Genomic DNA, 14,636 nt, shown 5'->3' with positions numbered 1-14,636 from the left:
TATTTCTTAATATCTTTTTTCAATAATTACAATCCACATAAGAGTACATTTCACCCCCCTCCATCTTCAAAATGGGAATTCATTTTATCCAATATAATTGAAGAATGCTTTAGTTTTGGGTAACACGTTATTTTAAGATGTCCTTGTTACACATGTTGCATGTCCTTACTATTATTATAATAACAATTAATTATGCATAATTACATGCAAGTAACTCTAAGCCAAACTCGAATCCTAACCCTAACATATAGTAACTACATGTAGTTAATTAATATTACTCAGTACTTAAATGTATAATTACACTGTAACGAGGACACCTTAAAATAAAGTGTAACCTAGTTTTGTTTTTAGATATAGATACGCGTTTGTTTGTTTTTAAGTTTTCAAATTACTCGAATCGATATTTTTACTTGGCCTTTTGTTCTCAAAACACGTTTGAAAGTCAAACAATGACGAGTGCCAGTGAGGAGGATGCGCGTGGTCACTGGCGCGTGACTGGAAAGATGCGCGGAGTTTACGCGAGCCGCAGAAGCGCATTTGGTGAAGCGCGCCAAGTACGCGCTCGCTATTCAGTATTCTGAAGACCCTGGGACAAGAACACTGACATTTCATTTGCTCATTTGGACCTATTTTTTCCCAATCCAACCTTAAAACAACAAAGCAAACATATTTTGCTTCTTAGCTGAAATGGTTTTTCTCTGATGATTTATGGATAATGGATCCTCTATACAACACTTTGCAAAACTCGAGCGGCAACGGGACCAACGGTTCATTGGTCAATGACACGGACGTGTTCTCGAACCAGTTCGTTCAGCCGGTGTGGCAGATAGTTCTGTGGGCCATCGCGTACTGCTGTATAGTTCTGGTGTCAGTTGTTGGAAATATCACTGTCATCTGGATCATTTTAGCGCATAAGCGCATGAGGACTGTGACCAACTACTTTCTAGTCAATCTTGCGTTCGCAGAGGCTTCTATGTCGGCTTTCAATACCGTTATTAACTTTGTGTATGCAGTGCACAACGAGTGGTACTTCGGACTTGTTTACTGCAGATTTCACAACTTCTTTCCAATAGCAGCTGTCTTCGCTAGTATTTACTCCATGACAGCAATAGCCCTGGACAGGTGAGCTATTTCTCTTTTGTGGTACATGTACTATGGTATTCTTTGAAGAACCTTGGAGGTCATTGTAAATATAATTGTACATGAATATCCATGGTATACATCGAATTGTATAAGCATGGTCCTACCACAGCAACGTTGGGTGTAATGCATTACCAAATAATTAGTTACTGTAAGTTCCTTCTGATGTAATACTGTAGACTATAGCAATTCTATATAAAACAGTAGTGAATTTAACATTAAACATTTACATCTAATGCCAAAATTTATGTTTTTAATGTAACCTTGAACTTTTAAATACTTTGGTCAGTTCAAGAATGATTTCTGGAATTTTATATTATTTATTTGAAATAATTAAAGAGCAGTTTCATGTCTATCCTTGTATTGTTCAAACTGGTCTAGGTAGAATTTAGAAAGTAATTAATAAGTAATGCAGTACTTTTTAGAGAGAGTAATTAGTGCAGTAATAAAAACACTAGTGAAGATGTAATTAGTAGCTAGTTGCTTTTTTTAGAGTAACTTACCCAACACTGTACCACAGTAATATTTTGTAATCCTAATTGGGTATAAAACATACATACATGTTCCTTTATCTCTGCTCCGTGTTCACAGTACAGATGGATGCTGAAAAACACACCTCTACTGGGGCATTTCTGATTTATAGTACGTTGGGGGTTTTTTTGCCCCTATGGTATTTTTACTCTAAGTAAGAGGTAGTCCTATTCTTTGGAGTACCATGTAAACGCCACTATTCAGTACCATAGTATTGGCATCTGATAACATCACTGTACCATAGTACCACCACTTTTTGGGAGGATGGAATTAATACAATCCATACCTATGTAGAAAAACTGTTAAAACTCAAAACAAAGAAAAAAAGCTGCATCCTTTCTATTCTGGCTGAGAGACCCCTTGGTTGCAGGAAAAACTCCACTAGTCATCTCACTCACTCCCCAAATCAAATCAGCTGGACGAGGCAAATAATTTAGGGGCAATTCAAGTGGATGATGCTCCTTTGAGTTTGCATAAATAGCAGGTCATTGCCTTTGTTAAACTCCCCCTGCAGGTACATGGCTATCATCCACCCACTCCAGCAGCGCCTGTCGTCCGCTGAGACCAAGCTGGTGGTGGGGGTGATCTGGGCTCTGGCGCTGCTCCTGGCTTTCCCCCAGTACTATTTTTCCAGCACCGCTCAGCTACCAGGACGAGCCGTGTGCTACATCAACTGGCCAGAGTACAGTGTGTGGGATTTTCAAAAGACGTAAGTCAAGTCAGACTTGCTGTCAAAGTCAGTGACGATGTATCTGTAAAATGAAAAATGAAATGTGTCACATATGGCAAATACTAAAGATAAACTGTTTTGAACAACCATTTCAAAACATTGAAAATGTCGAAATAGACTGGAAACTGGACATGAACTACAGTCAAACTCAAAGCCTGAGTCGCACGTCAAAACACCCGAAAGGAATACTTCTGCCATGTCAATAATAATATGAAAAAGACAATGGTAATTCAAATCCCTCTTGGAGCTCTAAATTGCCCAAAAATGCATACCTGGCTCCTCCTCTTTTCCTGCCATTCTGGCACCTTGAGCAAAGACAATAAACTTTGAAGTTTGTGCAGTGTGGTCTATCTCCTCCTGCAAGGCAGCACTGCCTATTTTAGCAACAACATAACAATGAAAAATCTGACAATGCAATCGAAAACAACATTAGAGACACCATAGGGTGCACTCTTAATGCTAGGACCGGTACCAAGTATGTGGCATGGTCTGATTTATGAAATGAATATTTCAACTGTGGCTAAGTAGCAATACATCCTGTCCTGCATCTTAATCACATATTTATCAGCTACTGAATGAGTTTTGATAGATCTTCACACATGGTCAGCACTCTTAATTGCTGCCAACTCCAATCTGATTCTCCAATATCCTGCCAGTCTAATGCAATAGGTGACAGGTGCCAACGGCAATTGGTTATTTCCATAACAGCTTAGTTGTTCACCCACGCATACAGTCAATCTTCCTGTAGGCTTTCCCCCGTCACTGAAATGCAGTGAGCATGTATAGCTTCTTCAAGTGACATAACCTGTTACACCTCACAAATGTGAGTCAAATTTGACAAGAATCATTTCTTGAGGTTGTTCTTGAGCTTTTGTCTGCCCGAACTTTCTTTAAAGGTACAGACAGTCACTGAGAGACCAAATCTTGATAACACTGGCATCCGAGATAAGGAGCTCTGATCAGTGGACAATCTTTAACTGCTGGTAGATCTTTGAGTGTGATGATGGATAGCCAGAGAGGGACAGAAAGGGGAGAATTAGATTCAAAGCAGCTAATGTTTTCTTTCACACAAACATATTTTTGCATTTAGCCACCGAAATCTGCAGGATTTTGGCAAGTGCACTGCAGACTTTTGTTTTCAGGCAATCACCTGTCATGTTAGCTAGATTGTCTTCTTATTTCACACCACAAAAGGCAAGAAGCATTTTTTTAATTAATCAACTGGACAATTATTCAATTGAGATAGTGATGGATACTTGAAGAGCAGTAAAGACCCACAACTCATTTGGCTCTTCCTAAATAGCATGTCTGGTAGGATGTTCAGTCAAAACAACAAAAGAGAAGGCAGCATTTCCATTGCTGTTTTTGGACAGTCTTGTGGGACAGGGATTCAGAACGTTTGTGGTAATGCATGAAAGGCCTGCGCATATTTTCCCTCTATACCTCTACGGTGAGGAGAGTGTCTTTCTAGATAAGCCTCGAGCTAATTAGCATGTTGAATTGTACGGCACTCCAAAAGAAATGAGGCACAGCACCCGAATCCTGCGAGCATTCACAGTTCACGATTCAAAAGTTTTCCAGCGATTATTTTTAAGTGGCAGCTAACGCGAGAAAACACATGGGACTCGGAGGTGTTGGCGTGTGGCATTCTTTTGTGTAAAAATGCGCACTCAAAATATGTCTCAACAACTTTGGGTCTATTTTCATCTTGGGTTTCTTGTCTTGTTCTTGTTCGTTGGCTGCCTCCAATTCCAATTCTCCATCTGGCTGTTTTCTGTCTCTTCCTCTCTCACAGGTATTACGTCTGTGTGGTTGTGCTTATCTACTTTCTGCCTTTGCTCGTCATGGGTTGTGCTTACCTGGTGGTGGGATGTACTCTCTGGGCGAGTGAGATTCCTGGAGACTCTTCAGACCGCTACCGAGAGCAGCTAACCGCCAAACGGAAGGTCATCATCTGTAGAGTGACTCACATAAAAGCTTAAATGTCAGTTGCCTTGCTGAAAAGACCGGCTTGGATGGATAGTAACCTAGCAACATTTATCTGATGAAGTTGGCCAACATCGAAGTTCTTTGAAGTGACCAACTTTGCTGGTCTTTTCAACAAGATCATGTAGGAACACGACTATTGTTTACTTTAGGCCACTAGGTAAGCAACTAATCCAGGTTTTTGCCTTACTTCAGCTCCTTCTACTTTAACTTCTGTAGGTGGTGAAGATGATGATTGTCGTTGTGTGCACCTTCGCCATCTGCTGGCTGCCCTACCATGTCTACTTCCTGTTGCACCAGTTCCTTCCCCACTTGTTTGAGGAACGGTACATCCAGCAGGTGTACTTAGGAATTATGTGGCTTGCCATGAGCTCCACCATGTACAATCCCATCATCTATTGTCTTCTCAATGACAGGTAAGGAGTTGGTTTAGGGGCAAACATTTCAGGTTTAGGGGCAAACATTTCAAAGGGTATCATGCAATTCTCTGTGCAGGTTTCGAGCTGGATTCCAGCAGGCATTCTTCTGGTGCCCTTGTGTCCCTCAAGGCTCATATGAAGGTCTGGAGCTCAAGTCCACTCGCTATCTTCAGACGCAGGCCAGCATTTACCGTGCCAGCCGAATGGAGACCACAGTATCCACAGTGATGCCGGTTGTTGAGGGGGACCTTCAGGAGAATACAAATCGATGTTCAATAGATCTCACGTCTAATGGTTCTTCACAAAGCACTTCAAAGACTGTATCAGAGTCATCCAGCTTCTATTCTAGCAACAATTTAGCTTAGGAAGGAATGTAGGAAATACTTTCAGTGTTAAAGTACCGATCTTGTGAGAAGAAGGGCAAATGATACACGTTCCAGGGAATGTCGTAATGTGATATACAAACCAGAACAGGTTTTTAGGCTAATGTGTGAAAACATGATATGCATAGTATATCGGTCAACATAGTATATTGGAGCATTAATACTGTCTTTTTTTTACTACTCGAGGCAGCTGGCTAGAAATCATCCCTGAGTTGAGTTCACCCAACAACTTACCCAATGGCATTTGCTCCAGGACCCAGTGGGTTTGTTTGGGAAAACCTGACCAGCTGATCCCCTTGGCAACGATCTGTCTGTCGTTACTGCTGGTTGTCGATGATACGATAGCCAGCGTGATGACGTGGAAGGGTTTGCACCTGTTGTTGCATATTACTGGACTACGAAGGCGACAATGTAAAGGAATTGTCTGGAAGGCAGAGAGGGTCATGATAAATATAGCACAGCAAGAGAGAGAAAAATGGACTTTGTACTAACATAGCTACATCCATTTATATCGCCATAATTCTCTGTTAAATCCAGAGTTTATTATTACCATGTTGAGTATCAGTTGCAGATATACTGCCTTTACAATAAAAGACCATGTTAAATACATTTTACTGGGGGTATTTTGTTTTATTATTATTTTAAGTCTACAATTTTTTTTGTATATTTCAATAACAGTGCAATTTATGTAAATTAAAACCTAGTTTTATGGCCACCGATTGTATTATCTTGATAAAAACAAAGTGTACAAACAGACATTCAGGCATAGATATTCATAGAGGTTGTGCATTGTAAATATAATGGCATAATGTCTATTTTGATATATGTCTAGCTATACAGCTTGTACAGAAGTTCCTGCGACAACTACAGATCATTTTCAGCGTTGTCAAAATCTCGATTCCAGTAAGTGCTAGTTCTACACGTTGCTTTTAATGTGAGGTCCATTTTCTCGTACAGTGGCTGTTGCACATCTGTGTACAATATCATGATGTTGTTTGGCGTGGCTTGTGCTCGCTTTACATGCCTTTTCAGCTCAAAATTGTGCAGGCTCTTGCTTTGTAGGGCAGGTGTGAGAGCTGCTTTGATGCCTGCAGAGGAACAAAAGAGCAACGATGTTGCACCTTTTGAACTGCTCTGCAGCTGCATGCACTAGCATCTCCACTAATGGACACATGTTAAAACAGATAGAAACACAGTACTGGTTAAACTTGCTTTTACATAGTGTGACAAATAACCAGCTGCATGTTCTCATCCTTTGATTTTTGTGTTGTTGTTTTTTACCTATTTGATTTGTGTTGTATTCATTGTCACAACCGGTTTTTTGAAGGCCAAATATTTTACCATAAACAAACATAATTTTTTGGGACTAATTTTTTGGGAAGGTTATGCATCTTATGAGGACATATACGAGATTGAAGTGGTCCATGTCTGTTAGATTTGAGATCTAGATGGTAGGATGCTCTAAAAGTTAAGCTGATTTAATTTTTAGCAGATACACATTTAAAATCTACAGTCTTTCTTTCTCTAGAATACAGACCTAAAATATTCACTCACGTTGACAACAGGGCCATACAATTTTTTTTTGTCCAAACAAACACTCTCTTAAATGAGAATGTCCTCTCTAATATCAACACTCACTGACTTTGGCAATTGCAAGCAAAAATCATAGTTTTAAAACACAACTTAAATGCAAAAAAATATACTGCATGTCTCATTCCAACTTCCTGTTACAATATGAAGTACATCATCAATGGACAAAAATTGTGTTTAATCATTTCATGAGATTTTTAACCAGAGCTGTTCAGAAAAGCAGCTGACACCAGAAACATTAGAGACCACAAAACTTAGAAAATGTTGTCAAAGCAGTCAAACAATAAAGTTTTTAAAATACCACAGAGTAGCATAGATTTCACTCAGCACTGAAATTATTCTGATTTATATACATATGATGTATGATGTAATTTGTTCATGTAAAAGGCTTGTGCATAAAATGAAGCTTTTGCTTGTCTGTATAAAATACTTGAGAGTGTGAGTTAAATTGTATAGCCTTACACTGTTAATATTAGACTGAAATGAAGGAAACATTACTGTGTACTTTGAGGCTTGGCATTGCTTGATTATGTTCTGCAAATGAATATTTGAAATGGCTCTTGTTTGCCTCTCTGCTTTGCTCAATAAAAATGATCCAATATCATTGCCATATTCAGATGCAATATGTGACCCTGGAGCACAAAAGCAGTCTTAAGTCGCTTGGGTATATTTTTAGCAATAGCCAAAAAAACATTGTATGGGTCAAAATTATCGATTTTTCTTTTATGCCAAAAATCATTAGGATATTAAATAAAGATCATGTTCCATGAAGATATTTTGTAAATTTCCTACCGTAAATATATCAAAACTTGATTAGTAAAATGCATGGCTAAGAACTTCATTCAACTTTAAAGGCGATTTTCTCAGTATTTTGATCTTTTTGCACCCTCAGATTCCAGATTTTCAAATAGTTGTATCTCGGCCAAATATTGTCCTATCCTAACAAACCATACATCAATGGAAAGCTTATTTATTCATTATTTATAAAGCTCAATTTCAAAAAATTGACCCTTATGACTGGTTTTGTGGTCCAGGGTCACATATATTTTTAAAAGGAAGTATTAATTCCAAACTTAACAAAATAACTTTTGCAGCCTCTAAATGTCTTTTCTTGTTTGTTGATGTAGCCAAGCAAATATGAAATGGTTAAACTCCCCACTTAAACTAAAAACCAGTCATCATTCATGTTAGAGAAAGAAGGTGATAGCACAAAACTGAGACAAATGGTCAGATATCATCACCATTTGTTACCTTCTATCTCTTGAAAACAAACCCCCTCACACCTCTCTGAATGAGAAAAAAATTAACAAGCCACAGCCCTGCAATGAGATAGATGCTTTGACTGTGTCAAATCAAAGTTCCTTAGCATTTTTCATCCTTAAAAGCTCCCTGTCCAGAGACAAACTGGAACTGTGCTGTACTTCAGACCGGCTCTGTTTTTAAAACCATTACTTCTAATAGTACATCAGGCTGTTCAGACAACAATAAGAACACCCTGCCAAGCTTGAGCAGTGCTCTCAATGGTCCTGTCCACTGGGGAGAAAATTAAATCTGTTGGGTCCAATATTATCAAGATATGCTGCGTGCTCTGACAAGATGTCTGGCATCGGCCTCCATCAACTGTTATGCCTCTCTCTTCTCTATACAGCAAATGTTCCGGTAGTGGATTGTATCAAGCTTTCATTTAATTTAGTGAACTTTTTCATTAGCATGAAAAGACATACTGCTAGACTAGACTTATGGCTGATGATACACGTGGCAACTTTGGGCAATGTTGCCACCAACGGGCAACCAGATGAGACACAGGGCCCACGACCGATCTAAAGTATCCATCCAGATAGACATTTGTTATCCATTCTCAATGCGAAAGTGCCCAAGCAACATTGCTCAAAAAGTTGCCCAGTGTATCATCAGCCTAATCTAGACTAGGGAGCAAAAATAAGCACTTCAGACCAGTGCTACACTTTCACTAAATTTTACCTATTGAGCATTGGCTAGATTTGCAGAAAAATTGAGAGACTTGTGATCAGGGTTGCCAGGTTTTCACAACAAAACCCGCCCAATTGTTACTCAAAACTAGCCCAAAACTAGCCCAATCGCATTTCGAGGGGGGCTCCCCGTTAAAAATCGTGTTCTGTGGGGTAAAATACACATTTTTGGCGGGGTTCCCCCTGGTACAATTCTCACTCCAGGGGCTAAATATCACGTTATCGGGGTCGCTTCAACAGTTCACTTTTTGCTCATTTTTAAAGTGTATTGTATACATTTTTGCCCATTGTTCACCCAGTGATGGCTCCCTGGGACCTGTTGCACACAGAGAGTTGTGTTAATTTAAGTCCTGATATAATCAGATGCTACAGTGATATCTTCAGCTGAAGTGTGAGGCGGGCTCAGCTTGTCTTTGATAACCTGTCATTCAATCTTTTGAATGGCTAAATGGGTTTTAATGATATGCTTTATGGAGTCCAAGCATATATATCAAAGAATGCCTCTTTAACAAATGATTAATCACAGCATCCCAAGCCATCTGCATAGAATAATTATAATTATACATACTAGCCTAGATATTCCCTGATTGATGAGGCCTAGTAGCTGTCTGCATTTACAATACTCAATTAATAGTGAATCACGAAGCTCAGGGAGATAGAGGCAAAACATAAGAGAAGTGCATTCAAATGCTTCATCTTCCTCTTCATCATCCTCTCTCCACACTTGGCCTAAACACAGTAATGGACAAAAGAGCAGTTACACTCAATGCACTATTGATGTGTTATGCTGAATTTTAGTGAACTCTTAGTGAATGATATCTACATATGGTCTATGTATGGTGACAATACAGCAGATACAAAAGTAAAAATCCCATTCATTTTCTCCATTGAGAAATTGATTTTTAGCAATAAACTATGAACCTTTCAGGGCAGACTCAGGTTGTTAAGAGATGAAATATGCTTCTGTAAAAGCCCCAATCACAAGTCAATGTGATTTCAAAATTAAATATATAAATAACTCTACCTATTATTCTGAAAAGAAATCCACCAATCAGAAAAGTCACTCTTTGAAATTGTGGCAAAAGAGCTCAACTATACCACCGGCTCATACGAAGCATGACAAATGAGGCAATCGATTTTTGCTACCCAAATATCTTGCAACTGCAGTGGCGAGGATTAGGTCTCATCTGCTTGTTTAATGACACAATGCTGCTGTCAATAATCAATATTGGGTGAATGAAACAAGCTAATCTCAATCAAAAGATCAGAATCAATATTTTTCTCATATTTTTTCACAAGGCTTATAAAGCAAGATATGGTCCCATAAATGAAAAATATGATATGATACATGGAGAGTGGCATCACAAACAATGAAAGTAAAATAGAAAGCAAGCATTGCACCTGATGTTACAAAACCAGTCAAGAACATGTCAATGAAATGGGTAAATGTGCTTATTATCATGAATAAACACAATAAGCTTATTTTTATTGTGACAATTTAAAAAATTAATCTTATTTCTTTTATAAATTATCATGTATTTATACAATACTCTAATGTTTTTGAAAAAAGTCTCTTATGCTCACCTAGGCTGCATTTGTTTGATCAAAAATACAGTAATACTAAGAAATATTATTATAATTTAAAAGAACAGTTTTTTATTTGAATATATTTTAAAATGTAATTAATTCCTGTGATCAAAGCTGAATTTTCAGCATCATTACTCCAGTCTTCAGTGTCACATGATCCTTCAGAAATCATTCTAATATGCTGATTTGCTGCTCAAGAAACATTTATTATTATTATTATTATTATTATCAATGTTGAATAATATGGCTTAATATTTTAACAATGATACCTTTTTATAGGATTCTTCGATAAACAGAAAGTTCATGCATGCTTGCTGAATAAAAGTATTAATTTAAAAAAATAAATAAATAAATCACACTCATCCCAAACCTTACAGTGTACATATTTTCCTTATTTTAGAAATTTTTGTTTTTATTTAGGATGGTATGTGACCTGGACATGTTTCCCTGAGCTTCACCCATCATCATATTCTGCATCAGCATTAATATTCTGTGTCTACCCCCTGCTATAATTTCACACCAGACTTTGGTCACGCATGGGTTCCAGACATCAAAGATGTTGGAAGGGTAGCCACAATTACATCTAGGTTTGATGTTTCTTGAAGGGATGACCTGCACCCACCCACCCTTTGGACGTCAAACCCACTCACTCCAGCGGGGAGGTAAACAGCAGCCAAACTATCATCAGACACAACAGGAATACAAACAGCAAAGTGCTCAGGTGAACACTGACTACATAGACTCCAAGAGACATGAAAGGCATGGAAAACAAATTAAATGGAGACAAACCAAATGTCCCAATAGGTAGGTAATGCATGCATGTTAAATGTAATTTCCATTACGTTTGATGGACACAAACAACTGCCATCCACAAATAGAACAATCTATGGACTGGCCAGAACCCAACGGAGCTCATTACATATTTGAAGCGTGTTTTCTCTTTGCATTCAGCTCTTGAAGAACTGCTGTCTGAGTCGCCAAATCCGGTTCAGTGTTGTTCTGGCTGTTTCTTAATTGCCTCATCAAACTGAGGAGACTGAGGTTAAATCCAAGAAATATAAATCACTACACTAGCCACAAAGAGGCAAATCACCACAACAGAGGGTTGTTTAAAGGAATAGTTCAAACAAAAATTAAAATTTGCTGACAATGTACTCACCCTCAGGTCATCCAAGATGTAGAAGAGTTTGTTTCTTAATCAAAACAGATTTGGAGAAATTTAGCATTACATAACTTGCTCATCATCTGCAGTGAATGGGTGCCGTCAGAACGAGGGTCCCAACAGCTGATAAAAACATCACAATAATCCACACCACTCCAGTCCATCAATTAATGCCTTAAACATTAAAAAGCTGTGTGTTTGTAAGAAACAAATCCATCATTAAGGTATTTTAACTTTAAACCATCACTTCTCACCAAAATACCAGTCCATATCTATAGTAAAGCTTCTTCCAATGAAAAAGTCCATCCCCTGTAGTTGTCTCGAAACAAAATCCACCTATATTTGTTTAGAACTGTTTTGGACTGTTATGGATTGTAATGGTGCTTGATCTGTGCATATTTCTCTCCTGATTCAGATGAAACTTTTTTACTGGAGGAAGCTTTATTATGGATTATGAACTTGTATTTTAGCCAGAAGCAATTATTTGAAGCTAAAAACGTCTTGATGGATTTACAAACACCAAACACACAGTTTTTCACTTCACAAGACATTTATTGATGGACTGGATTCGTGTGGAATACTTGTGGATTATTGTGAGGCTTTTATCAGTTGTTTGGACTCTCATTCTGACGGCACCCATTCACTGCAGAGGATCCATTTGAGCAAGTGATTTAATGCTAAATTTCTCCAAATTTGTTCCAATGAAGAAACAAACTCATCTACATCTTGGATAGCCTGATTTTTGGCAATATATTTGAGATATGGCTCATTGCAATGTCTAAATAAAGCTCTATATTTCACATGCAAGACAGGTTTGTGGCCATGTCAAGGGTCAAAGAAACACAGAAACGTGAGTCCCCTCAGGACATGTGATTGAAGCGCGGAAAGGGTCACGTCTACACGTTTGCCAACTTCATCGATTGAATCACCGTCAGACTGCCTTTTCTCTTGCTACACATTTCGTTTCAAATGTTGAAGGAGTCCTGATGGCCTGCATTGATGTGTTAACCCTCGTGTTCTGTTTGGGACCTTTAGATACATCAAAACACATACTTAACACGGACGCATCACGTTGACACTTATTGACTTTTGCTAATCTTAAAAGAAATTATTCGAAACCAAACTTGCTTTAAAAGTCATCCATGCAAATAATAACATTGCTATTTGTTTTTGTTAGATGGCAGGTGGAATTGGGGAAGGGACGATATCACTCTAGAAAGCATTTTATTGGATTAAAAATGGACACATAGATGGACAAATAGATTTATATTAAAATAGATATCTGCTAAATTACTATTTTGTCAGCTTAGCAAAACAAAGCTCATACACTAAGCTCAAACCTGAGCAAAATTATGCAATTTGGTGCAGTTGCTGATATTTATATACACAAAAAGTAACATGCAATTGTGACATTACAGCTTGTAATGCGCATCAGTGAAATCTTTATGACAATATAGCAGACTACTTACACAAAATGCATATAAATATGAGTTGCCAATCTATATCGCTCAATAATATATCTTAGTAAGACAATATTTAAAAATGCTTAGTTTTATGATCAAAGCTCTAGTTTTTATAGTGGGGTCAAAATATATAATGCAGTGCAACACAAAACAATGACTATTAAGAGATGGGCAAAAGCCTGATGTTTCTTATTTGATACATTTTAACATGATTTATCAAAAATAAATGAATAAATAAAAATAGATAAGCGTATGGATAATTACGTAAACCTATAGTAAGCTGATTCCGTCCATTAAATGTTCTGATTACAAACAATATAAGATATTCTTACACTTATTGAAGAAACATTTCTAAGTATATCGTAGCGTTCGTTCTATGGGAGCCCAAACAAAGACATTTAATCTGAACAAACCATTTTCAGTTGTCATTATGTAATGTTATTTTACACAATGTAAAAACTCTCAACACAACTGCGGCCACACATTTGCCAGGATTTGTGTATTTCTTCATCACCGTTCTGTTCTGCGAGCATTACACAAATGGTGTTCAAAAAGGACCAACAAAGTACAATGATTAGCAACAAGTCCACAGAAACATTCAGCTCAACACAAACCCAGCGTCTGTACTGTTTGTCACTCGCTTCCATCTTGCGGCGGTCAAAAGAACCTCGCTCTATTGTTTCGGGAAAAAAAAGTTTCATTCGAGAATTGAGCCAAAGCAATTGAGAAAAACTGTAATGTAATGGGAATGAGTTTTAATTGTAAAATACAAATGATAAATAATAGTATTTGCTATGCTGCCTTTATGCTGATTTTAATAAAACAAAAGCACCTGGAAGGGATAATTCGATATTATAAAAAAAATAAAAATCTAATGAAAATTGATTCTGATGATCATTCTTGCCAATATGAATTATGAAGTAGGCCTAAATAAGTCAAACACGTTACCGTAATAAACATTAGGGGAATGTACTTCATTTAATCTTTAGCCAGTATAGACTTAAATCCTATGTTTGATTTGACTTTGGCGTGAGATAACACCTCCATGTTTTCATTCAATGGACAACACAATACTATTTGATAAGACAACAGTTATCTAATCTGCACAGCTTTTTATAGACCTTAACAGTATTATTTAAGGAGTAATAAATTTATCATGGACTCATGACCATGCATTGTTTGCAGCCAGAGTTATGAAGACATTTGTCCAGGCCAAGTTTAACATTTGCTGCCTGAGAATCATGCAGAACTAAAACAAACCACCATGAAATTGAAAGCCATTATTGATAAAGTTTTCAAATATTTAAAATAAACCCCATTTCATTTCATAATGAACAGCAATCAAGAGAATGCAAACACAACAACACATTAAAGAATATTTTACATCCTTTACATACAAGTACCTTTTCGGACAGAATACAGGAAACATGCACTGAGAAATGTGTGCTGGCTCCGCATTTTTTCCCCCTGCTTTCAGAGGATGTTTCATTCAGTGGCACATTACTGTCACAAAGTGTTCATGGCACGCCCTTATTTACAGGATAAAGGTTAAAGGTTACAAGATAAAGATTAAATATCTTCACAGAGCGTTTTTTTCTTCTGACAAAGTAGGGTTTGGAGTGATTTGATCATTTAGTCATGTTTAATTTTTTACATT

General features: G+C 37.5%; 1 protein-coding gene across 1 annotated transcript; it reads left to right on the top strand.

Moving 5' to 3' along the window:
- The first annotated feature begins 521 nt into the window (after positions 1 to 521).
- On the top strand, positions 522 to 5,801 carry LOC107658568 (substance-P receptor-like). Its single transcript, XM_016447158.1, has 5 exons — positions 522 to 1,122; positions 2,186 to 2,380; positions 4,197 to 4,347; positions 4,607 to 4,803; positions 4,883 to 5,801. Exons 1-5 carry the CDS (start codon positions 716 to 718, stop codon positions 5,169 to 5,171), a joined length of 1,239 nt encoding a protein of 412 aa, XP_016302644.1. The 5' UTR covers positions 522 to 715; the 3' UTR covers positions 5,172 to 5,801.
- Positions 5,802 to 14,636: the final 8,835 nt, after the last annotated feature.

The sequence above is a fragment of the Sinocyclocheilus anshuiensis genome, unplaced genomic scaffold (assembly GCF_001515605.1).
Source record: "Sinocyclocheilus anshuiensis isolate Anshui unplaced genomic scaffold, SAMN03320099.WGS_v1.1 scaffold343, whole genome shotgun sequence".
NCBI lineage: Eukaryota > Metazoa > Chordata > Actinopteri > Cypriniformes > Cyprinidae > Sinocyclocheilus > Sinocyclocheilus anshuiensis.
Note: the sequence above shows the minus strand (reverse complement) of the source record. Positions and strands in the feature narration are given on the sequence as shown.

Excerpts from the sequence above, each read along its gene's own strand:
- LOC107658568 (XM_016447158.1), top strand. The coding sequence starts at position 716 with ATGGATCCTCTATACAACACTTTGCAAAACTCGAGCGGCAACGGGACC. Across the intron at positions 4,348-4,606 it reads AGCTAACCGCCAAACGGAAG|GTGGTGAAGATGATGATTGT; the intron begins GTCATCATCTGT and ends TAACTTCTGTAG. Across the intron at positions 4,804-4,882 it reads TATTGTCTTCTCAATGACAG|GTTTCGAGCTGGATTCCAGC; the intron begins GTAAGGAGTTGG and ends TTCTCTGTGCAG.